This window comes from Microtus pennsylvanicus, chromosome 3 (genome assembly GCF_037038515.1).
Source record: "Microtus pennsylvanicus isolate mMicPen1 chromosome 3, mMicPen1.hap1, whole genome shotgun sequence".
NCBI classification, from domain to species: Eukaryota; Metazoa; Chordata; class Mammalia; order Rodentia; family Cricetidae; genus Microtus; species Microtus pennsylvanicus.
This window is the reverse complement of record NC_134581.1, coordinates 134,433,443-134,459,997: the sequence shown is the minus strand read 5'-3', so window position 1 is coordinate 134,459,997 and position 26,555 is coordinate 134,433,443. Positions and strand designations below refer to the sequence as shown.

General features: G+C 39.4%; 1 protein-coding gene across 1 annotated transcript; it reads left to right on the top strand.

The window, feature by feature from the left end:
* The first annotated feature begins 7,047 nt into the window (after positions 1-7,047).
* On the top strand, positions 7,048-8,007 carry Or13f1 (olfactory receptor family 13 subfamily F member 1). Its single transcript, XM_075968056.1, has one exon. It carries the CDS (start codon positions 7,048-7,050, stop codon positions 8,005-8,007), a length of 960 nt encoding a protein of 319 aa, XP_075824171.1.
* The last annotated feature ends 18,548 nt before the right edge of the window (positions 8,008-26,555 follow it).

Here is a 26,555-nt window from a genome sequence, read left to right as displayed (position 1 = left end):
CTTATTTGGGGAGCAGAGGGCAATGGAGTGGAAGCATGAGGTGTGTGGTTCTGCAATGCCCAGGTTATGTAAACAAAAGGAGACCTTTGACCTGAGAGCCTCCATGAGCCTCCCTGGCCTGCAGTGTGGTTTCCATGAGTGTAGTCCTAGGACAAGCATTGGTGCTTCTATACCATCTACTTCTTCAATGTCGTCCCTCTCAAGGGGAAAATAAACTAACCCTGTGCTTGGCATCTGTCACTCTTCAGATTATAAAGCCACACCATCGACAGGCTGCAAGCCGCAACAGAGCACTGCGAGGAAAATCTCAACTCATTCAACTTTACAGACAATTAATTGGTAGTGCCTCCTCCCAAACCTTCTATTAACCCCAATCTCTCAAATACACACACGCGGTTCTACTGCAGACAAGCTGGGCTTTCTCTGAAGTCTCGGTGCAGGAGCAAATCCATGTCTTGACTTTTTCTCATCACTACAGATCAGCAAATTTAACCTTTCTGGTTCTTTGGATTTGCCACCTGGATCATGCCTCAGATGCTCATTACCGACCTGCTCGTCCAACTCAATTTCAACACTAAATCATTTTCTATTTTTTTATAATGATAGAAGAACGGATCAGCTGTTAAAGGTTAGGCAGTTAAGCGCACAACCAAAAATTACTTATTATATAAATATAGAATTACTACCTCTTAATATAGTAGCCCTTTGATTCTCATCTTTCAGAGAGTGTACCTTAGCAGTAACATATATGTGCATGTCTGGTTGGTAGAGATAATAAAACAAGAGATGTTTGTATAGTTGCATGTATGATTAAATATAAAAACAGAATTTTATACTTTATATAAGTACATATATGAAGTTATGATTTCAGTGTTCTATACAACTTTTGAGAAAAAAAATTATTGCAGAGCTTTGAAGACACTTGTGTAAATGAACATCAGAGTTCAGAGATGTTATGTCTGAAAAATATGTAAAAAATGACTAACTTTAGTCTCTTCTGTGTTAGTCAGGGCTTTTTCCCGCTGTGATAAATAAATACCTGAGATAAACAATTTTAAAGGGTAAATTCTTTATTTTGGCCTACTGCTTTGAAGTTTCAGTCCAGGGTTGACTAGATGAACTTCTTTGGGCCTGAGGAAAGGCAGAATATGATGTTCTGAGGATGTTTGTCACCTCAGGGTGCCAGGAAGCAGAGACACCTGTGCTTGTGGGCTTCCTTCTTCCCTTTTCTTGTGTCTGAGCTCCCAGCTATTGTGTTCCATGGCCCACATTTCAGGCAAAAATCCCCCCGGCTTAGTTAAAGCTCTGCAATTGCCCTCCCTGATGCATTCAGTAGTGTACATTACATAATTCTTTCCCAACCCAGTGATTGTGGGTAGTTGGGAGTCTTGGCCCGGTATGTCAGGGTTCTTGGTATCTGAGTCAAGAATGAAACAAAGCATACGAACTGCAAGGTAACAGGGATGCTTTATTGAACGTGAAGATTAGAAAGGAGCACACTGTCCAGACTGACAGCAGGCCACATGTGCCAGAATATTCAAGGACCTTGATTACTGTTTGAGATGTCGTTTTCAGGGCCTCAAGAGGAAGAAAAGTTTGGTTGCTAAGGGACATAGTGTGGGCAGTTCTTTGCTTTGATTGACAGATTAACTTGCACAGAAACATTTTTTATACTAGCATGTCCTTTCCCATAATGCATCTTACTTGAATTGTATGTGTTTGTAATTAGGCATAGGCGCATGGAAGGGGTTCTCCTTAAAACTTCACTTAGTTTGAAGTGGACACAAAACCGATGCATGTACTCAAAACCAGTCTAGGTCAGACTGGCCCCTTGCCATTTGTTACAGGGTGAAGTTCTAGGGTGTATCTGAATGCATACAGGACATTATTGAGGGAGTCAGTATGGGGAGTCTTTATTTTCATTGTTTAAAGCAAGCATTCATTCAGTCCCTGCAAGGAGTATGTCTAGTTCTTAGGTTGCTAACAGGTTGCTAGGTACATTGTTTATAGAAGGGTGTGTGCCTGACCTAAGCTACGTGAAATCCTGGCTTGCTAAACTATTCTTTTAGCTTGCTCGTATCACCAAGATCAGCCATCACATCTTCCGACCATTACTAATATAAAACGAGGTTAGCTACAGGGATACACCAAAGGTACCACGATGGTGTAAAGTCAGTTGAATGATCTAAGATAAAGAACAATTAAAGATTGCTTAATTGTATAACATTTCTTAATTGTATCTCCATTTCTGTGTAACATTGTACGGGGGTTATGTCTGACATGATAAGGCAAGAGAAACACTGAAAAGCTAGAAATAAAAGGAAAGACAGAAACTGTTATTATTCAAAGGCAACTGGACTGTAGATGCAAACAAGTAGGAAAAAAAATCCCAAGGAATGCACACAGTTGCTATTAAAAGTAAAAAAAATTACCAAACTATCAATATTGTCAGATTACATGATATAGCTATATTTCTATTAACCAACAACAAATAACTGGGAAATAGTTCATCTTAAATACTACCCATAATAGAATTAAAATAAAATGGCTTATAGAAATTGGCAGAATGATACAAGGCTTATATACTGAAAGCCACTAATTAGTTCAGACAGAGTTAAAGGGGAGCTATGAAAATGAGAGGTGCAGTTTTATGGATTAGAAGACTTGATCTTACTCAGAAGTGAATCCTCCTCATCTGAACTACAGAGTAATGTCATTCAAACATAAAGGATCAGGCATGGTGACACCTACCTCTAACTCCAGTACTAGACAGACTGATGAGAAAACCACCAATTTAAAACCAATGAATTTAAAACATAATGAATTTAAGGACAGATGACGTGAAGGAACTCTGTTTAAAAATAAAGAAAAATAGGCAGAGAGTTTGAAAAACTAACAAGATCATTCTCAAACTAAAGTGGAAACAAGAATGACCTAGGAGAAGAAGAGTAAAGTTTAAATAATTTTCACTACCTCACTATAAAACACAGTATAAACCAATAATCCAGGCACCATTTCACCAGTAAAAATAAAGACAGTTTTTAAATGGAAAAGAATACAGGAGTGAAGAAAGGATCTCACACACATGCACTTAATTGGTCTTTGTACCAAGCCTTTTTCTTTTGGGGTCACCAACCAGCTCCCAAAGCATAATTCAGAGACTGGTTGTTAGTTAGTTTCAAATATTCGACCTAGTTTAGGTACATTTTTTGGCTAGCTCTTTTAACTTAAATTAGTATGTTTCTCTTTATATGCCTTTTTCCTCAGGGCTTTTTACCTTACTTTCTGTATATCTTGCTTTCAGTGGTACTTGTCTGCTGGCTGGAGGCTGCCTGGCTGACCCCGGGTGTGTCCCTCATTCTCTCTCTTCTCTTCTTTTCTCATTCTTCTCTTCAGAACCTGGATTTCTCCTACTTATTCTTTCTGCCAGCCAGTCTTGCTATCCCTCTTCTGCCTAGCTAGTAGTTGTTCAACTTTTTATTAGACTAATCAGGTGCCTCAGGAAGGCAAGGTGAAACAAATGCAACACATCTTTACATAATTAAACGATGCAGCAAAACAAAAGTAACACACCTTTCCACAGTTAAAGTAATATTCTTCAGCATAAGCAAGTGAAACACCTCTCTGCCCAGTTAAAATAATATTCCACAGCAGGTTTTCAGTGAGCAGTTAAAATGGTTTAATGGGGACAGGCTCTTGTTTTCCCAGCAGCTGGTGCTGTAATAACTGCACATCTGTCTTGCACAACAGACACAACACCAATTCGAAGTCTACAATAAGCCTGAAATGTTGGCTAGAACTTCCTTCAGAACCTTCAGACTGCTCTTTTCAACTTAGTAAAATCAAAGATTTGTTACACAGATAGATTTGTTGCTTTTGATTCTCTGACTAAGCGCCTGATATAAACCATCGAAAGGAGGAAATTGGATATTTTGGCTCACAGTTTCCAAGGATTCAATCTAGATAGTTTCATATGAGGCAGAAAAACATGTGATAAAAGAGAAATGTTTGCTTCACAGTGATAAGGAAAAAGAGAAGGGGTGATCAGGGGCAAGGTACCTCTAATAGTCTACCTCTAAGTAACCCATGTTCTCCAGCCAGGGTGAATCTCCTAAAAACTCTCTGGAGAAGTTCCCAGAACATGAAGAGTATCTTCTAGCACTGTAAATGCTAGTTGGTAGGGGTGAAGGTTAAGGTTGGTTTGACTGATATCTCTGTGCTTGATGACATAAGGAAGTATTGTCTTCAGCAATAGGTCCCAATTCTCAGGTTGTGGAGATCAGCCAATAGTCTTGCAATAGCCCCATACACTCTATTTAAATCATATTTACTCCTACTTCTCATCCTTAATTTCTGCCTGATCTACCCCCATTCTTTATCTCCCATCATCATGTCAAACAAAGAAGTTCCCAGAACTTCTCAAGATAGCACCAACAGTGGTGGGCCAAGTTCACGATATGAGATCAATTCAGAGGGACACTTCATACTAAAATTATGATATGCTTCCCACAGTCCCAAAAGGCACAGTGACTAAAATCTTGATCCTCTGAAGGTATCTTTAAATGTGTATCCTCCAATATATTGAGGACTCTTCACTGGATTACCCCACATGCATGATCTTATGGGCATCACAAACTGTATGTATGTATGACATGATGTTGGGAGATAAGAAGTGGAGGTGGATCAGGCAGAAGTTAAGAATGAGAAGTAGAGGTAAATATGATTTATGAGAAGGAGAAGCAGACAGGGCTCTCACACCTAACTAAGAAGCCATTTTCAAGTGCTACCCACTGGCAAAGGAAAAATAAGTTTTCTCTAATGGAGTGTCACTAGGTATATCAGCCACACTCCAGCTCAAGCCCCATGCCCAGAAGTAGTTGGCCAACACAAAACAAACTCCATGGATTTTGCTTGTTTGTTTGTGGTTTTTGTTTCATTTGGGCATTTTTTGTCTTATTAGTTTTCTGTTTGTTTTGATTTTTGCTTTGTTTTATGATTTCCTGAGAAAATGAAAATATGAAGTTGGGTAGGTAAGGATATAGAGAATATCCAGGGGGGTGTTTGAGGAGGGGAAAATAAAGAAAAAGGAAATATAAAATCTCTTGTATTAAATTCTCAAAGAATTAGTAAACTGTATTCAGAAAAGAGAAGGAGAATAAGGAATCAAGATTCACGTCTAGTTTACAGAATAGAGAAAAGTTCAACATTTAAGTACATACTATACATGGGGTACTATGTTGGTTACTTTACAGAGTGTCTCTTGCCTCCCAGCATCCCTAAGAAATACCGACACTTCATTTTTACAACTGAACTGAAGTCGGTGAGACTCACCAGTTTGCTCCAGAGAATAGAACTAACATGTGCAAGTGGAAAGTATTCACTGCTTTAAAGCCTCAGGCCTTCCTGTGGACAAGGCAACCCTACAGCTAAAGCTGTCAGTCATGCACATGATCTCAGGCCCTTGAAGGTTAGGTACCTATATGAGTGAGTACATAGTAGGCCCCAAAGGACACATTTTATTTTCAAATACCAGTAAGTAGACATAGGGGTTTTGGTTGAGGCATCTTGATTTTAGATAATGGTTCAAATACATAACTATATTTATCTAAAAATGAAGAGGTGTTTGTTAAGTAGAATAAATTCAATAATGGCCATGAGTATAGCCTATTAAATAAGCATAGAGAATACAGTGTCAAAAATCAGGACCTCTCTTGAATGCAGGCAAGTTTAAGCTCTTGTCATGAAGCTCAAAGAGAGAGAGCCTGCAATTAGCATTCTGAAGTCGAGATGCCTTTCTATGCAACAGCTAACTTCCCCACATAAAAAGCATTCCTTCATCACGTGTAATTTTGCTTTCCAAAAAGATTGTAAGTCTTCTCATTAAATCAGCAGGAAGAGCAGTTACTCAGGCTTTTGATCACCCACCTTGGTGCTTCCATTTCTAATATAGCTTATCGCATACGTAATACAAAGATCTACTTCAAATTGAAGGAAAAAAATGAAAACATTATTTACCCTTCTTTATATCCATGTAGCTAGCCTGACTTACTTTATAACATTTGAAAAAGAGCAAAGTTTCTCAGCCATCCTAGAAGCAGTGACAGTAGGAACATGTTTACGTCTTGTTTGAATAACACCACAATTAGACCAGGCAAACTGCTGATGATAATTGGATCTATGGGACATCATCTCTGGGGCTTCAGCACTTGTAATATTGTACTGACAGATTTGCAACTTTAATTTCCTGCAGTGTTTGGAAACTCTTCAAAAGCAACAAATATACTAAATTGCCTTCCAGATCGAGAGGCTGGTTCTTTGGAGAATGTTTCTGTAGCTCAGCCACAAGGACAACTGGAAACATTTGAAAGATGCAGACATTAGGTGTCCCCCAGTATGAGAATATCCTCCATCACTTTCTTAGGTTTGGAAAGGGAACTCTGGCTTGTTTTCCAACATTCAAAGTCTTCAATTAATTTCTTTTATTTATTTATTTATTTTTCAATTAATTTCTTTTACATCTGCATAGATATGTACATTATTTTACCTTTTGGTTCTCCAAATCATTGTGAGTATATCTCTAGGAGTGACTTAAGAAACCGTTAACATGGGAAATAAAGATTTTCCTATAATAAGAATGTTTCTAAGCAAAGAGAAGAAAATCAATCTCAGTAACTTAAAGGTAAATATGTATTTGTAGACCAACTACAAATGTAGTTTGGGGTGGATGAAGAAAAATATTATTTACTTTGTTCTTCTCTCATGATGTTTACTTAATGAATTCTTATTCCATTCCACCTTGACAGGAGAAAGGCTGGCTGCAAAAGCATCAAGTTCACCATTTATCTGTTGACTTCATAGCTAAATTATATTAACGACAGATTGTTTAAACATTTACTGCTACAATAATATTCTCATTTAGAGAAGCACTTAAATACGAAGTACATCTTCATATAAAAGCAAACTGTCTGAAATTGTGAAGGAGGACCTTTTGCTTTATATATATATGTAATTCATTAGTACATGTTTACATGAACATACTATCATAAAATGGTCCAGGCAAATTGGACCTCTGTCACAGTATTTTTCTTCCTAGGATTTTCCCATTACCCCAAAGTTGAAGTCGTCATATTTGTCCTGTGTCTGCTGATGTACCTGACCACCTTGCTGGGAAATACTATTCTGATCTCCATCACCATCCTAGATTCTCACCTACACACTCCCATGTACTTTTTCCTCAGTAACCTCTCCTTTCTGGACATCTGGTATACCTCTTCTGCTCTCATTCCAATGCTGGCAAACTTTATTTTGGGGAAAAACACCATCTCATTCTCAGGATGTGCTTCTCAGATGTATTTCTCTCTTGCCATGGGCTCCACTGAATGTGTGCTCCTCTCCATGATGGCCTATGACAGGTATGTGGCCATCTGCAATCCCCTAAGATATCCTATCATTATGAACAGGAGAGTCTGTGTGCAGATTGCAGGCAGTTCCTGGCTGACAGGATGCCTCACTGCCTTGGTGGAAACTGGACCTGTACTTCAGCTGTCTCTCTGTGGTAAAAGCATCATCAATCATTTTACCTGTGAAATTCTGGCCCTCTTGAAAATGGCTTGTGTGGACACATCCATGGTACAGTTAATCATGTTGGTGATCAGCATCCTTCTTCTCCCATTGCCGATGCTGCTTATTTGTGTCTCCTATGCATTCATCCTCTCCAACATTTTGAGGATCAGCTCAGTGGATGGACGAAGCAAAGCCTTTTCAACATGTGCAGCCCACTTGACTGTAGTGGTTCTGTTCTATGGGACAGCTCTCTCCATGTACCTGAAGCCCTCAGCTGTAAACTCACAGGAAATAGATAAATTTATGGCTTTGATATATGCTGGATTAACACCGATGTTGAATCCTATTATCTATAGTTTACGGAACAAAGAAGTAAAAATGGCTGTGAAAAAATTGCTGATTAGAAATCCTTTTAATGCTATTTTGACTTCTGTCCTCAAATAAATATGGGAAAAGGCATGCTCATCTAGATAAATCTTCAACTTTATTGAGAAAATGGCATAATAACACAAGCCAAAGTTCGGGAAAACCTAATTTTCATTAGGAACCTTCCATTATGCTCATACCAGTGATATATAATATATCAACCCTTTAATACAGTTCCTCATGTTATGGTGACCACCACCCATTAAGCTATTTTTGTTGCTACTCCATAACTACAGTTTCGCCACTATTATGAATCATAATGGAAATATCTATATTTTCCAATGATCTTAGACGACCCTTGCAAAAGAGTCATTCAACACCCAAGGTGTCTGGACTCATGGGTTGAGAACTACCATCCTGTATCCTGATTTGCCTGGTAAAATGTTTCATGCCAATGATTCATTTATACAGAACTCTGTTTTCAAAAACTGTGGTTAGTATGAACTTAAAATAATAAAGCTACCTGTTCTTTTCTAGCTGACCTACTAAATGATCTCACTGTCCTGCTGTGACATAACCATAAAACTAAGTAATGTAACAAGGATATAGAATTGTTAGTCCAGTGAATTTTTAAGTAATGTTTTCTCAATGATTTGTAATTATCTCTGCATTTAAAAATATTTTAAGTTAGTATTTACAAAGTTCAAGAAATATATATATGCATATATATGAATATATACACACATATGTATTTCATAAAACCAAGTGAGCATCACTTTTTGTATTCTTCCTAGTCTCTAAAGCGTTAAAGTGTGAAAATTGTTTTGTCAGATTTGGTGGACCAAGTTTGAATGACTGCTTATTTAGGCTGCACATATTTCCATATGAATGAATCAATAAATAATCTGTGACATACAAGAACACCATAATAGGATTTTGCATAATTATAATTGTATGTACGATGTGTAATAGAGATATAAAATGGGAGATTATGGGTGGAAGGTCAGAGTAATCTCATATGTATTTCAGTGTCTTAATAAATTCACCAATTACTCAGCCACAATATTATTTTAATATGTTGAATAATTGCCCTGAGTTTGTAGCTCAATGGTAGAATTATAACCCAGTATATCTGAGGACATAGATTCAACCCCCTAGTACTGCTGAAGAGGATTCTTTAAACATGTTTCTTAACTGATCATGTATAACTGATGAAGAAAGAACCCTACCCTGTATTGATTACATTTTAAAAAAAGATGCTGTATTAATGCAGAAATATACTGACAAAAATATTCATAAACATATTTAATACATGTAAATAAAACTGAAAATTAGGATGTTGTTGTGATAGAAATTAATGTATTTTCCCTTCCTTTAAAATCCTCCCGGAATCTGGGCATAAAAAAGATAATGTATAAATTACTTTCTTGAAATTATGTAAATGATGTCTTCATCATATATTCTTCTTGATACTACAGACAAGTCTCAAGAGATCCTTAGTTTTTTGGTTTTGTTTTGTTTTCTTAGTTTTTCAAGACAGGTCTTCGCTGTAGCTTTGGTGCCTGTCCTGGAACTAGCTCTTGTAGACCAGGCTGGCCTTGAACTCACATAGATCCGCCTGCCTCTGCCTTCCGAGTGCTGGGATAAAAGGCCTGTGCCACCATCGCCAGGCCTGCGAGCCTTAGGTTTAAGGAGAGATGACCACACCTAAGTGTCAGCCCCACGCTGGGGTGCATGCTTTTAATCCCAGAACTGTGGAGGCTTGGGCAGAAAGATTATAAAGCCAGCTGTAGTTACACAGTGAGGTCCTCACCCAAAATAAAGAAGAGATAATTAAAGGAAAAAGAAGGAAGAAAAGAGGAATAAAAAGGGAAAAGAATGAGGAAGGAAAAAAGAAGGGAAAGAAGGAGAAAAGAAGTTATATGAGACTCCTACCTGAGCAAGGCAGCACTCACAAAGAATGCCTCAGTCATTCGTGAATGGATTTGTGAAAGAAGTGTGCGAGAAACATGTAAGGATGTAGTGAGGCAGAATTCTTCTGATGATCTTAATTCAAATGCTCTTGACATGCCTGAGAAAAGTTCTCGCTCTCAGCTGCCTGACGCTAAGTTTTGTCAACTCAAAATTTCTCCAAAGGCAGAAACAGTTATTTTTATTTCATCTCTACTTAAATAGTTTACTGGAAGCAGTGACCACATATGACACTGGTTTGGGCTAAGAGTCCACAGTTTATAGGGGATATGTACAAATAAGGAATTGCCTGTGGAGAATTTGCCTCTGTGTATTGTCCAGCGGCAAAATACAATAGCATGGCCTCAGTTTCCCTGGTTGGGTCATCAGTAGCCTGGACAGGGCCCTCTAATTTCATGAGTTTGGGGTGTTAGTATTTTATGGTTGGGGCATGTTTTGTGCACCCAGAGATGAAACTGTGTAAGTCATCCTAGATTGCGCTCTACTTTTCACTGTCATATGTCCTATCATGAGCATCCCTGACTACTAGAGCAGCCCTTACTGTATTGAGAAAAAAAAAAAACAGTTCATTGAAATGTGGCTGACTGAATCACAACCCAGTTCATTTCTGCTTCTCTGGGGGAACATCCAGTTCATTCTATGTTCGCAATGTTTGTATTCATTGTACTACCATATTTCAGTGCACAGGGGATTGACTTCAATGAATGAGTGGGTTTTATTCTGGAAGCTTTACCATTTTAACTCTCAGAGAGCAGCCATGATTTCAAGGTCTAAGGGAGAATCTCACTGTGAGTCACCTTTGGGAACTAGCTCTAGGTACATTCATACAAGCTGACAGGAAGCATACTTTCTTGTTAAATAGTCTATGGCTCCTGAAGGGAGCACTATCCCACCATGTAGGGTAACTCCATTAAAACCACACACACACACACACACACACACGTGTGTGTGTGTGCACATGTGTGCATGTGTGTATGCATGTGTACATATGTATTATTTTATGTAACTTTATAAGATTGTATGGTTTACTATGGCTTTTTAAAATGTACTTAGTGTTATTTATATATTCCCCTCCCTCTCCCTCTAAGACACGTTCCTTCTCTCCCTCACCCTTCCTGCCTTCCCTTCCTCAGTTAAGTCTCCCACTACAATTTTCCCTTTTTCTATTACGGGATCTGTGTCTTGCTATCTTTATCTCTAAAGCTCATTTTCCCATCCCCCAAAGGTCTTTTCAACTTTCCTTGTTTTTATGGCTATTCCAAGTTACATACTCAAAACAAAAGATTCTGTGCTAGGATCCACAAATAAGAGAGAACCTGTGGTGTTTGTTTTTCTCATCTAGGTTACTTTATTCAATATGATATTTCCCAGTTCCATCCATTCACCAGTAATTTTCATGATTTCATTTTTCTTTACAACTGAATAGAGTTCTATTGTGTATTTATATACCATATTTCCATTATTCACTCATCAGATGATTGACATTTAGATTTTCCCATTCCATACCTATTATGAATCAAGCAGAAATTAATACTGTTGAACAAGTAACTGGGACTAGGATGTTCAGTCCTTTGATTATACATGCTGGGTTACATGTTAGATCTATTTTTATTGATCCATTTTTATTTTAGGTAAGTATTTTGCCAGCGTATATGTATAGGTACTATATGCACTCTGTGCATGGGGCCAGGTTAGGACATTGGTTTCCCTAAAACTGGAGTTACAGATGATTGTTAGGTCCCAGGCAGGTGCTGGAAATTGAACCTGGGTCCTCTGAAAGAGCAATCAGTGCTCTTAACTGCTGAGTCATCTCTCCAGCCCCTGCTTCTTAGTTTTATGATATCTAATTTGTAAACTGTTGCTTTTAATTCCTTAGAAAATGGAATCCAGTTGAGAAAGTCCATTCCTACACCTATATCTCACAGGATTCTACCTATGATGTCTTTCTAGTACTTTGAGACTTCAAATTGAGGTCTTTTAACCATTTAGAGTTGATTTTTATGCAGGGTGATAAATATGGGTCTAATTTCATTTTCCATGTAGACATCCGATTTTTCTAGCAGCATTTGTTGAAGATGCTGTCACTGTTCACTGAAAGAGTAAAAGTTGTGGGTGGCATAGATCTGTGAGAAAGGAACATTTTGAGAATATCGTGTGCTTGAGTATAAATTATGTAGTAAACATGACAACAATGCAGATAGATATGAAAGACTTGTTTTCAGTCACCAGAACTCCCCATGCGTGTAGAGAGTGTGCCTCGTTCACTGCTGGATGTGTGGTAGTGCACTCACTGAATAACTGCCAGACTACAGATAAACCCTTTGATCTCACTCTTGGTTGAAGGAGAAAAAGACAGAGAAGGGGAAGAAAAAAAGAGCAGACTACCTAATACTGAAAAATGAGGTATATTTTTATTGTATTTTATTCTTCTTACAAAGTTCATATTTTTCCAAGTTTACATCTGCTGTTTAACAACAACAAATCTAAGTATTCCCTGAGCCTGAGCCTTTCTCACTCTTTTAATAGCACTTGGTGGAAGAAACAGGAAAACTTTGAATTCAAAGTCAGCCTGGGCTAGACAGCAAAACCCCATTTCAAAAATTCAAACAAATAAATACAATATTAATTGATTCTTTAAGAAAACCCAAGAAGGAGTCTTGGCAAACTAAAAACCAGCACATAGTCAATAGTAAAGTATAGTTTTTGAGGGTCTGGGATCGTTCAGAGATTCACCAGTCTGACAATGAACAAATTTGAACAAATAAGAGGCTTTTTTATCCTTATAGATTCTCTATGGATTTCACATCACGCATACCATTCCCTCTTACCTCCCTGTCCCCTCACATCTGCCCTGTCCCCACAACCTCCCTCACAAAACAAAACCAAACTTAAAAGAAAAACCCAATACCAAACAAAACAAAACAAAAAGAAGAACCGTCTTGTCATGGAAGCTGTATTGTAGTCTGTTGAGACACAGTTTACCCCTTATTCAGCTCATCTTTCCTTGAGAGTGTTCATTGCTGTGAGTCTTTGGTCTGGCTCAAGGCTTCTGGTTTCTGCAACACAACCGATAATGGCTCTCACTGGGGCTCCTCTTGGATATCCTGTGGTCCTGTGTCATGGACATCCTGCTGTTTTGAATAAGTAGGTTCATCTCCTTCACTTGTTCCAATCGTTCATAGATTCGGTGGATGTTATGCTGGGTTAACACACAGCCCTGGTTCTGGGCCTAGGTGGTAGCTGGGTTGGTCAGGTAGCTAACTTTCCCTCATCATCACTATCCAGTTGAGCTCTCCAGCACTGCCTGAGCTAGCTTACCCAGTGTAACCTACAGCAAGGCACAGGGCCCTCTCACTGATTGCTGTGGGGGCAGACATGGGGGAGGTCAGCTCTCCTGCTCTCACGCATGCTTGTCCTCAGGGCTGGCTCCTCTGCAACCCTGACAATAGGGTCAGCTAAATGGCTTTTTATTTCTGGCACAAGATCTACGCCCAAGATTCAGAATTCTCAATGTATATCCCCAAGAGAAGTTGGCTTATGGGGTTATTAAGGCAAAAATCACAAGATTATATGTATCCTTCCTATGTGTAGGCAGTGGCTCATCTTAACACAAACGTCTTGCAGTATCTACTCATCTTTTTGAGCTGAGTAAGCAAGCTTGATGACAAAAGCAGAAAGAGCAGTTAGCCTATGACCTACCATCTTGCAAAAACAGCACGAAAGGAAACAGAGACAGAGACCCACATTGGAGCACAGGATTGAAATCTCAAGGTCCAAATCAGGAGCAGAAGGAGAGAGAGCACGAGCAAGGAACTCAGGACCGCGAGGGGTGCACCCACACACTGAGACAATGGGGATGTTCTACTGGGAACTCACCAAGACCAGCTGGCCTGGGTCTGGAAAAGCCTGGGATAAAACCGGACTCTCTGAACATAGCGGACAATGAGGACTACTGAGAACTCAAGAACAATGGCAATGGGTTTCTGATCCTACTGCACGCACTGGCTTTGTGGGAGCCTAGGCAGTCTGGATGCTCAACTTACTAGACCTGGATGGAGGTGGGGGTTCCTTGGACTTCCCACAGGACAGGGAACCCTGATTGCTTTTCGGGCTGGGGGGGACTATACTGGGGGAGGGGGAGGGAAATGGGAGGCGGTGGCGGGGAAGAGACAGATATCTTTAATAAATAAACAAATTTAAAAATAAATAAAAAAAATTTTCTAAAAAAAAAAGAAAAAAAATTTTATAAGATCAGTCAATTACAAGAATAGTCTTTAACATTTGAAGAAAAAGGAAGTGATCTGATAGGGTACAGCTTGTACAAGGTAGGGGCTTACAAGCCAGAGGCATTTCTTTATCTTAGGAGATAGATAGATAGATAGATAGATAGATAGATAGATAGATAGATAGATAGATAGAATGATTTAATATAAATAGTTATATATGTTGTTATATGTTGCTGTATATTTTGCTATATATGGACACACACATACAAACACAAACACAAATATATTGGTATATATATATATATTACTGTGCTTAGGATATATATTTTTATACAGAGTATATAAAATTTTAAACAGAATGTTACATTTAATGATATGGAAAGTGGCAAGGAAATACTAAAGTAAGAACACAAAGTTAAAACATAGAAAAATGTCTGTACAGTATTTTATATTTCTAGGTACTGTGTTTTAAAATTAATAGACATTGTGTTATCAAAGAATACCTATGAAAAGTAGATACTATTGTTTTCATCTGAATGAGCGAAACCTGGGAATCATAGACCTGCTCATAAGTATCTCATAGTCATACAACTTACAAGCTGTGCATCTGGCACCCAAATCAGAGCTATTTGATTCAAAAGCATCCATTTTTTTCAGTACATTTTTTCCTAGTGAAGACATTTTCCTGTCACAAAGTGCATTGTCTCGTAGTTAAAAAGAAGAGCTTAGTTATTGAGGGAGAAAATAAAAGTATGATGACACCCTGGCCATCCTGACCTCTGCAGCGATGTTTCCTCATGCCACCCAGACTGTTACAACAAGCATCATACATGTACTTTATGTCCATTGTTATTCACATGTCAGACTCAATCCAAGTGCTCACATTTTGCCTCCACTTTTTATTTTGCATAAATCTATAAAATTTTACGAAGATAAATTTCTTGGTATATCAAATAGGGAGAAAAAATTCTGCCTTCAATGATATTTCAGTATTAAATTAAATATGTTGAAAGTATTGTTTCAGTATTAGTGTTGAGAAATCAGAAATATCCCCAAATGCTCATATTTAGTCCATCTGAAGTTGACAAGGACAAACAGAGAACAAAGCTTTCTGAAGTTTCATGAAATGTGTGAAGCCGAGACAACATGAAATGTTGACTTCTGGAACCTTCTCCGCAGCAGGAGCACAATACCCTCCAAGCTATGATGAATCACAGACAGATAAAAGTTTTTCTTCTATGAAAGAGAAAACATTAATCTCATTTGCACACAGATGCAATCTTGATTGATTTTAATGAGCATGCTACATGCTATAAATAGGCATTTAAAATATTTATCAAGTAAGTGCTTGTCACTTTCATATTCTCATTCCTGATCAAAATGACATATCTATTTTCTTTAGCCTGTTCACCCCTTAATGTCTACAGCTCTATTAATAAAGCTCAAAAAATAAACAAAAGTGGCTGTATGTATAATATTTTATTTTAGTAATAACTGCTCTCAAACTAAGGGAAACACTGCAAAACAACAGACCTAAATGTGTTTTTGTCATGAGAAACAAAGACAAGCTAGGCACCAGTACAAACTAAAAGAGACAAAGAGACATGATGACTCCACACAGCACTCATGCTAGGCTGTGTACTGAACGAGGAAAAAAGTAATTCTCTGCAAAAAAAAAAAAAGTCATTTTAAAAATCGGTGAAACTGAAATAGGTTTGTGAACTATTTCAAAAAACTATTTTATGTAAAGGGAGAGCTAGTAAACATTTTAAACTCTTCATTTTACATGGTCCTGTCACAACTACTTGACTCCTGTAGCATAAAAGTAGACATAAATCAGATGGAAATAAATGGCTTGATGTATGCAATAGGATGGAGAAGAGAAAATTTGTGTAAACCCAAGGACGGTGATAGATGAATATGTACATGTTAGGGCTCTCTAGACAACACAAACCCATCAAGACTAGCTAGAATAAATCTGCAAGGTAGACCAGTAGGCTACAGTTTCCAGATGAGGCCAATGCTGTGAATCAGAACACAGTCTAGAGCAGTGGTTCTCAATCTGTGGGCCATTACCCCTTTGTGGGTTGCATATCAGAAATCCTGCATATCAGATATTTTCATTTCAATAGCAAAATTACAGTTATGGAGTAGCAACGAAATAATTTTATGGTTGGGGGTTGCTACATCATGAGGAACTGTATTAAAGGGTTGCAGCAGTAGGACGGTTGAGAACCTCCAATCTAAAGGCAAAATTCCTTACTTCTCTGGTGTGGGAGGTCCTTCTGTCTATGTGTTGTTTTTATTGGTTAATGAATAAAGAAACTGGCTTGGTCTATAGGAAGGTAGAACTTGGTTAGGTGGGGAAAACTAAACTTAATGTTGGGAGAAAGAAGGCGAAGTAGAGAGAAGCCATGGAGCCTCCACCAGAGACAGATGCCAGAACTTTACCCGGTAAGCCACAACCATGTGGTGATACACATATTAATAGAAATGGGTTAAGTTAAGATACAGAGTTAGCCAATAAGAAGCTGGAGCTAATGGGCCAAGCAGTGATTTAATTAATACAGTTTCTGTGTGGTTATTTCAGGAGTCTGGGCAACTGGGAAGTGAATAAGTGGAGGGAGACACACTACTAGCAGCCTCTCTTACAACACTTCTCTAGGGATTTTCAGTCTTTTCACCTAAAACCATCACCTGACTGGATGAGATCCAATCATATTGCGAAGGATAATCCATTGAACAAAAGTTCACTGATCTAAATGTCAATTTCATATAAAAGTCCCTGACAGCATCATCTAGACTGGTATTTAACCAAACACGTGGGTAGCATAGCAAAACAGAGCTGACATATTCACTAGATGGTACAATCTAGTTCCTTGACAGTGATGTAGAAGTCACATTTTTTCAGTATTTTTTCTTTTTTGAAGAGAGATTCTTTTTTCATACAATATATCCTGTTTATAGTTCCCCCTCCCTCTAATACTCCCAGTTCCTCCCTACCTTCCCTCCCCTCTGGATCCACTACTTTTCTGTCTCTCATTAGAAAACAACAGGCTTCTAAGAGATAATGACCAAACATGACAAAATAAAAAATAAGGTGAAGAAAAGAACTATCAAATGAAAGCTGGACATGGCCACACAACAGGAGGAAGAGAGCCTCAAGAGCAGGCAAATGAGTCAGAAATACACTTGTTCTCATAGTCAGAAGTGTCATAAAAACACTTAGCTAATAGCTGTAATATATATACAGAGTTGCACACCCCAGTAGGCCCTGTGCTTGTTGCTTCAGTCTCTGTGAGCTCATATGAGCCTTCCTAAGTTTATTCAAAGAGTCCTGTTTGCCTGGTATCTTCTAGATCTTAGAATCTTTCTGATCCTCTTCTGTGAGATTCCCTGAGATTAGAGGGGAGGGATTTGATGGAGACCTCAGCTTTAAACTCTCTCTTCATATAGTGCTGGCTGTAGGTCTGTATCTGTTCTGATCTGCTGCTGAAAAAAGCCTCTCTGGTGATGACTTGATAAGGCACTGATCTATGAGTACAGCAGAGTATCATTAAAAATCACTTTATTGATTTATTTTTTTAGACCAGTAGTATTTGGTTTTAACATAGGTCTCTGGGCTATCTATTCCCTGATCCTTGGTTTACACAAACAATATTGGGTATGGGTTGATTCCTTCTTGTGGAGTGGGCCTTAAATCAAATCAGACATTGGTTAGCTACTTCCACAAGTTCTGTGCCACTATTACCCTAGCATATTTTGTAGGCAGGACAGACTGTAGGTCATAGGTTTTGTGACTGGGCTGGTGTCCACATTTCTCTTTGGGTAGCCTGCAGAGTACCCTCCCACACAAAAGAGGTTAGAATGCAGTAGTGAAGGCTCCATGTAGGCAGCAGCACTATTTCTCCATGTTCAGTGAGCTGTGTGTGTGTTTTCCTCATCAATGGAGAATGGACACACACACACACACACACACACACACACACACACTTCAGATTTCAAAGAGAAACTTTTGTCTTAGCAACAGCCTGGATTCTTTGAGGATTTCCATGGGGCCCTCTTGGCTAGTAGCTCAATTGACTGCAAGCTAGTACCACCACTGGAAACCTCACGTGGTTACAAGAGAGCCAGCTGAGACTCTGTATGCCCCATTACTAGGAGTCCTCATATATTCCAGGAAGTTTTCATGGCACTAGGTTTACACCCCAACCCCAAGTGCCCCCAGTTCCAGGCGTCTCTTTGAATTCTCTCCCTCAACCCCATCTCCAACAAAACCTGCTTCTCCACTCCCATTCCCACCTAACCATAGTCCATCTATAAATTTATTCTATTTTCCCCTCCAAGGGAGATAACTGCATCCCCCCCGCCGCCCCATCACTCCTCTTCATCTGACCTCTCTGTGTCTATGGATGATGGAGGTTTTGTTTATTGATTCTACTTCTGGTTTTAGGTCTTGAACATTTTTATTTAATTCCTTGCACTGTTTGTGTTTTCCTGGATTTCTTTAACGGATTTATTAATTTCTTCTTTAAGGACCTTTATCATCTTCTGGTTTTGAGGTCTTTTCTTATGCTTCAACTACATTATAACGTTTGGGACCTGCTGTGGTAGGATAGCTGAGGTCTAGTGGAGATGCATTGCCCAGGCTACTGTGGATTATCTTTTTAGGCTGGCATCTCAGCTTCTGGGTTTGGGGCAATTAAAGGTCTAAGTGCTGATTTCTGGACTTATGTTTGTTGAATGGTACTTTAGTCCCTTGGTTTCTTTTTCCTCTCTTAGTTTTCAGAGCCTGTGATAACTGTGTGTTATCTGTGTTCCTGCATAGCTGGTGTGTTCACAGGGAATGCCTGCTGGTATTGGAGGCTGGATAATTGGGATGAGCTGTGGGAGGGAAGGTTGGAGGAGAAGGTCTTTGTGATTCCTTGGGGATAAGATCAGAGTGAAAAGGAAGATTGCAGCAGGTGATCTGCTACAGGGTTTGGAATTAAACTAGAGGGATTGAACCTCAGAGCAATGGGAGACTACTTGTTGCCCTCTGAGTGACAGCATTTGGGTTAGCAGGAGGTGCCTTCTGGAGTTGGGCATGAGGCTCAGCAATGAATGGGGGGAAGGAGGTTAGGAGGGACTAGTCTGTGGAATCCACAGAGGTGTGAGAAAGGTGGAGAGAAGGCTGCAGCTGATGTTCTGGTGCAGCATTAGAGACAAACTGTGGGATGAAGTCTGTGGAATGGAGAAACAGAAGAAGGTCTGCCAAAAGTCACATATTTTAATTGTGCACGTGGTTACAAGAATCTGGACACAGAAATAAATTGCATAGATTTATCAAGACAAGTGTGTGCATACATATTCATAAATATCTTTAAAAATTATAAACCTGAAAAGCTGTGTATTCTATTAGTAATGTCAAATCAATGACAGCTTTGAGGCTTTGATAATATGTCACCACAACATAAAGGTCAGAATTACAGACCATAACGTGAGTATATACTTAGAGATAAAAGCATTTTATGACATTGGCAAAACTTAAGTTTGAGATATAATGTAATGGAACTGTTATTTTAATTTCTTCAATAATTTAAAAATATAAGCATCATTCTTAGTTAAGTTGCCCATAAAAAACCAATAACAGACTAGGTTTTGCCCATTGTTTGCTGATATCTAAGTTATATGGTAGTGTGTATTACAGCTCCATGTTTGTTAATTGCATAGCTGGAGAGATGGCTCAGTGGTTAAGAGTATTGCCTGCTCTTCCAAAGGTCCTGAGTTCAATTCCCAGCAAACACATGGTGGCTCACAACCATCTGTAATAAGGTCTGGTGCCCTTTTCTGGCCTGTAGGCATACACACATATAGAATATTGTATACATAACAAATAAATAAATATTTAAAAAATATAAATAAATGGTATCTTCAACTGGTTCCCCGAAAGATTAGGTAAAATGCTTGAGTCAATTTTTAAAAACTGCCTTGTTATTTTCAGACCCAAACTATTAGTGCCAGCTCTCCTCAAGACTAACTCCTGTGCCTAGGGATGTAGGGGAAGACAACTCATTGGCCTTGAAGTAGCACAAACATGTTCCGGTTTCCATGGGAACCCTTGGTGCTTTCTTCCTCTACAAAGATGTGTCAGAGAAAGGATAAGGATAGAATGATGAAACATATCATTACCCAGACTTATGGGAAAGATGCCAGATTCTAAGAATTGGTAGCCGACAAAAGCCAGAGATGTTAGCTACCATCCTTACCCTCAAGCCAGTGTATTTATGTCAACACCCAAACTCAAAGGCTACAGCGTGAGTAATCCTCAGCACACTCTGCAAAGGGAACAACCGAGAACTGGGGACTGTTCCTGTTATTTTGCACAATTTATTGAAGCTTTCTAATAATGCTGAGAGCTGAGTTTGCTCATTCCCATTTTGAAAATGAGGAGACTACAGTTTGGAAAAGATGAACAACCCACCTGACACTATTTAAGGGGTTTGTGGGAGAACAGAACTTATACTCCAGATGCCCATTTTCAAAATATGTCATGCTTTCCATTCAGAAAATGAAAAATAGTTATAAACACTCATTCATTCATCACCAGGGATCAGACTCACTCCAAAGGAATTTACTGTCTTTGAAAGAGATGGACCAGAGCTAATTTTACAGTATTTAATATTTTTAGTGATTCTCATTGAGTGTACTTTGAAGGTAAAGAATAAAGCCATCTCTTTATAACTTTACGTTCGATGTCATTTATGGCTGGCCAATCATGCTTTCCGTGTCACTTCCAGCTTTATTTTAAAGGACAACTTTGAAATGTATGTATTTATGTCATATAACTTGTTTTAATAAACCAACCTAGTTATTCATGGAAGTCTTACATTTCACTTGGTGGTTTTGGTTAACATTTTGAAGCACACCCAATGTTTCCCAGCAGTTTTTATATTTTTGTTTCTTATGCCATAGATGATATATACAGCATGAAAGCTGCTACTCCACAACATGCAGGAGAAGCAGCTCTGTAGCTTGTAAACTGACTTTCCAAAGGTCTTGGGACTTGCCTTTTGCACACATAAGGAAAGTGGTACCATAAAATATGATCATCACTGATGAGGAAGGTCATTGGCTAATAAAGGAACTACCTTGGCCCATTTCATTGGTTAGAAGATAGGTGGGAGGAGTAAACAGAACAAAATGCTGAGAGGAAGAGGAAGTGAGCTCAGACTCGACATCTCTTCTCTCGGGAGCAGACGCCTCAGGAGAGACGCCATGCTCCCAGCTTTCTGGCAGACACACGCATGTGATGAAGCTCCAACCCAGGATGGACTTAGGCAAGAATCTTCCCGGTAAGACCGGTGCTATACAGATGATAAGAAATGGGCTAGTCCAGGTGCGAGAGCTAGCCTAGAAGAGGCTAGATAGAAATGAGCCAAGCAGTGATTAAAAGAATACAGTGTCCGCGTAATTATTTCGGGTAAAGCTAGCCGTGCAGGCGGCCGGGGTGTTGGGGACGCAGCCCCGCCGCCGCTCATATTACTGCAAATGGCGCCCAGACGTGTGGCTAACTGAGTCCACATAAAGCCTGAAACAGCTTGGGAAGTAATTCTAGAACAAAATGCCAGCTTTGTGCATGGTTTCTTGGTAGCAGCACTCTCTCGGGTCTACTCTGCTTGCTAGAGGCAAGCAAGCGCCTCATTTAAGAGAGGCTTCCTGACTCAGCTTCAGCTGCAAATCCCTGCAGCTCATTAAGAGGTCCTGCCACAAAACACTTAAACAGTGTTGATGAAAAGCTGAACGCATGCTTTTCAGTTTTCAGCCGTAGCAGGAAAAAAGCTGCGCCGTTTAAAAATGCCACCTTTCTGGGCTGTCCTGCCAGGGCAAACTCTGACTCTTTTACGCAGGCGGTTCATGCGGTTTGCAAGCATAGGCTGCTGAAGCTCGCTTGCTGGCAGGGACCTTGAAACGCCATGAGGCTGGAAAGCTAAGGAATGGGCTACATCTACCCGGCAAAGCCACGCCTTTAGTCCTACTGAAATTACTTGGTAAATTAAAGACTCATGTGGTCAAAAAACAGAGAGATATACAGTAAAGAAAGATTCAAAGACAGAGAAAATTTCTAAATGGTTTAAAGTGTGTTAAAAATATATGCAGACTAAAAGTTGAAGTTCTTAAAGTAAAAAACAAAAATAAGGAAGAAATAGAGTAGTTGGGTGTGGTAGCACACGCCTTTAATCCAGTGCCTAAAAGGCAGAGACAAACAGATCTCTGTGAGTTCAAAGTGTAGTAGCAAACACCTTTAATCCCAATGCCTGGGAGGCAGAGACAGGCCCATCTCTGAGAGTTCAAAGACAGCCTGGACTACAGAGTTATTCCAGGTCAAAGATATACGCTCAAAAAGCAAAAAGTTAACCTAGGAATGTCACAGTTTAGATTCTTAAGTGCCTAGTGATTTAAAGGCGCAAATCAAAAGTGCTCCTGGATAGTAAAAAATTGCAGATTCACAATAGGACAGATTCAGACCACTAAATGAGTCACACTGTTGGATGAATGTATGTAGGCTTGGGAGAGAGAAGAAAAAGAATATAGAGAATAAAGTTAATGGTTTAAAAAAAAGGTAAAGTCTTTAAAGAGACAGAATACAGATAGTTAAGAAATTAAAAGAAATAAAGAAAAATAAGCCATGTAAAAATGGAAAATTCACAGAGAGTCTGGATTATGTACATTGTGTTTTCTTTAAAATTTTTGACTGTGAAGGAGCTAAGTACAGAGAGACATTTCATTATATGGGCTGCCAAGTGGAACCAGAACGGATATCATGAGGGTATGATTTCAGAATTTGGATCTAAGGATATGATACTTTGGAAAAGAGATTCTTCTTTTGTTTTCACAGAGGATCAAACCTTGTGGATTGCATCTATCCCGATTTGGTATGATGGACCACGCCCTCCTGAAGGGTTGTTGTGAACATCTTCAGAAAATTGCTTCGCTCAACTGCCAACTGAGATGAAACTAGCACACAGGTTATACCATGAAAGACCTAATTAACGACGCCCCCATTCAGCAGGAAGCAGTTTGGAGAGAAAAAACTGTGCCCATGTTCCCAAAATATTATTTATAAATGTCCTTTTACATTTAAAGGGGGAAATGATATAGGTATGAATAATGTGCATTGGTATGATTTTAAGGTCAATTTTGTTATATGTATTTCTTGATCTTGATTAAGGTATTGTGATTGTGTAGTTCATTTAAAAATATACTGTATAATTAAGAAATATAGGTTGTTAATGGATAATCATCAGTAATAGTCAAGCTTGTAGTCATGTTAGTTAGATTTTTTAGATATATTTCAGATAGGCATTCTTCATATCTCTCAAAGGCTACAGAATATGGCATTTAAAATATTTTAATAACTTAGGACTTTTCATGACAATGAGACACTCTGCTCCTGGCAGCACCAATCTACTTCAAGAGGAATATGGGCATCAAAGAGGCTCATTATGGAGTTTGATAGCCATTTGGGCAAGAAACTGCTCTTGCCTGGACTGTTGCATAAACTGGACACAGAGAACCCGCAGAGAGAGGACTACTGAACTTGCCTAAGGTGAGATGATCTTTCGGGGTTCCTGATTCATGAAAGAGTCTGTGAGACATTCTGCAGGACACAACAGATAGTGACTGAACTGACTTTGAATTTTCCTGCTTTATGGAAATGTCTGCTGGATACCATGGGCCTGAAGGCTGAAGATGGATGCCCCAACGGTACAGAGAAACTTTGGGTGACTGTCCAGGCAGCGAGATGTCTCTGTCATTTCTAGAGTTTTAAAAGTTGCTTTTTTCTTGTTTGCTTAGGTAGTATTGTATCTTTCTGGAGTCTTTGATGGAGTTAAGAATAGTTAGTTATAGTTATAGTTTTCCTTAGTTATGATAAAGATTATTGTAATTTTTACTTGATAACTGTTTTGTTATATGTAATTTTGCTATGTTAAAGTTAAAGCCTTCCTTTTTTTTTTTGTTTAAACCGAAAAAGGGGAAATGATGGAGGAAGGTCATTGGCTAATAAAGAAACTGCCTTGACAAATTTCATTGGTTAGAAGATAGGTGGGAGGAGTAAACAGAACAAAACGCTGAGAGGAAGAGGAAGTGAGCTCAGACTCGACATCTCTTCTCTCGGGAGCAGACGCCTCAGGAGAGACGCCATGCTCCCAGCTTTCTGGCAGACACACGCACGTGATGAAGCTCCGACCCAGGATGGACTTAGGCAAGAATCTTCCCGGTAAGACCGGTGCTATACAGATGATAAGAAATGGGCTAGTCCAGGTGCGAGAGCTAGCCTAGAAGAGGCTAGATAGAAATGAGCCAAGCAGTGATTAAAAGAATACAGTGTCCGCGTAATTATTTCGGGTAAAGCTAGCCATGCAGGCAGCCAGGGTGTTGGGGACACAGCCCCGCTGCTCCATATTACTACACATCACAGTCAGATGAGCTGAGCCATTGGAAAAGACCTTGAGTCTCCTTGTGACTGAGTTCATTATCACAGTGGTGCAGAGTATATAAGAACATATAAGAGAAAAAGATTACCAGAAGTGGAAGAACCAGGAAGACCATATTTAACCATTAAAGTAAAAGCATTAAAGGATATGTTGGTTCATACTAATTTGTAGGCAGCTCAAGTGTACATAAAAAATAATTATTAATGTTATTACCACAGGGCAAACACTTGACAAAAAAAAATGTTTGCCCTTTTTTGTAGAGAGCCATGACATAGAAGCCTTGAGAATACACACCTTTTGTGCTCATAGTAATGAAGTATCTTATAAGGCTACAGATGGCCAACTATTTGGTCAAAAGCCATTATGGACGGGAGAAAACATCTGCTGTTCCCACTGCAAATCCAAAGAATATTTGAAATGTGCATACAGGGAAGGAAATGCTTCTTTCCTTTGATATTAGGACCACCAGTGTTAAGGGAACAGAGAAAGTTGTGTAGCAGATGTCTGAGAAAGAGAGGTTGCCTAAGAGAAGTACATGGGCATGTGAAGCCAGGATGCTTGCTTTCATCAGAACCCCACTGTCAGAATCCTAGGTACATAACTGATATCTGAACAAAGTGATCTCAAGCTCTGGCTTCCCAGAAAGATCCAGAAGAATGCATTCTTCTACAAATGTGAGGTTCATCCTATCCATTGCTCAACGACAAAGGAGGACTCTTAAAAAATGGCCATGGCAAAGCAGCTGTGTCTTCCTCCTGCTCAGGAAACATTGGCCACCAGTTATCAAAGGAGCAGGAGGGAGCAGAAGTGAGGAGTGGGGTTCAGAGGGCTGGTTTGTGGGTACTACAGAAATAACTTTCTGGGAGATTGCTTCAGTGTTATGGCTCAATTTTATTCCAGAACGAGGGAAATATATAGGATGGGAACAATAACTGGGGCACAGCTAATTTGCATTTGGCTGTACACTCCTATCATACATACAGCTGGATCACGATACCTGTTAACATATGGAGCATCATTATTCTGCCATACACCTGGGAGCACAAAACCTGGTTATCATATGGGCCTGGAGGGGGAGAGCATCAGCAGGGATCTGTGTCTAAGGTCATGCTTAAGATAGGTCAGGTATCAGGTTTAGGGAGAGCTTCCAGATAAGGTCAGGCCTCTGAGCCTAGAGATGCTATCCAGGGAGGGAGGGAGCCCTGCTGGAAAGGGAGTCCTCCATTTTGCACCCAGCTCAAAGAGCTATCCGGTCATGGTGGACTGCAGTCTTAAGTGCCTGGTATTCCAATAATAACAACAGTAACAAATATATAAACAAGACTAACAAATGTCTCACTGTTACTACAGGGTGAAAGTCTTTTTTTTAATTTATTTATTTATTAAGGATTTCTGCTTCCTCCCCGCCACCGCCTCCCATTTCCCTCCCCTTCCCCCGATCAAGTCCCTCTCCCTCATCAGCTCCAAGAGCAATCAGGCTTCCCTGACCAGTGGGAAATCCAAGGACCGCCCACCTCCATCCAGGTTTAGTAAGCTGAGCATCAAAATGCCTATGCTCCCCCAAAGCCAGTACGTGCAGTAGGATCAAAAACCCATTGCCATTGTTCTTGAGTTCTCAGTAGTCCTCATTGTCTGCTATGTTCAGCAAGTCCGGTTTTATCCCATGCTTTTTCAGACCCAGGCCAGCTGGCCTTGGTGAATTCCTGATAGAACATCCCCATTGTCTCAGTGTGTGGGTGTACCCCTCGCGGTCCTGAGTTCCTTGCTCGTGCTCCCTCTCCTTCTGCTCCTGATTTGAACCTTGAGATTTCTGTCTGGTGCTCCAATGTGGGTCTCTGTCTCTGTCTTCTTTCATCGCCTGATGAAGGTTAATATTCAGGAGGATGCCTATATGTTTGTCTTTGGATTCACCTTCTTATTTAGCTTCTCTAGGATCGCGAATTATAAGCTC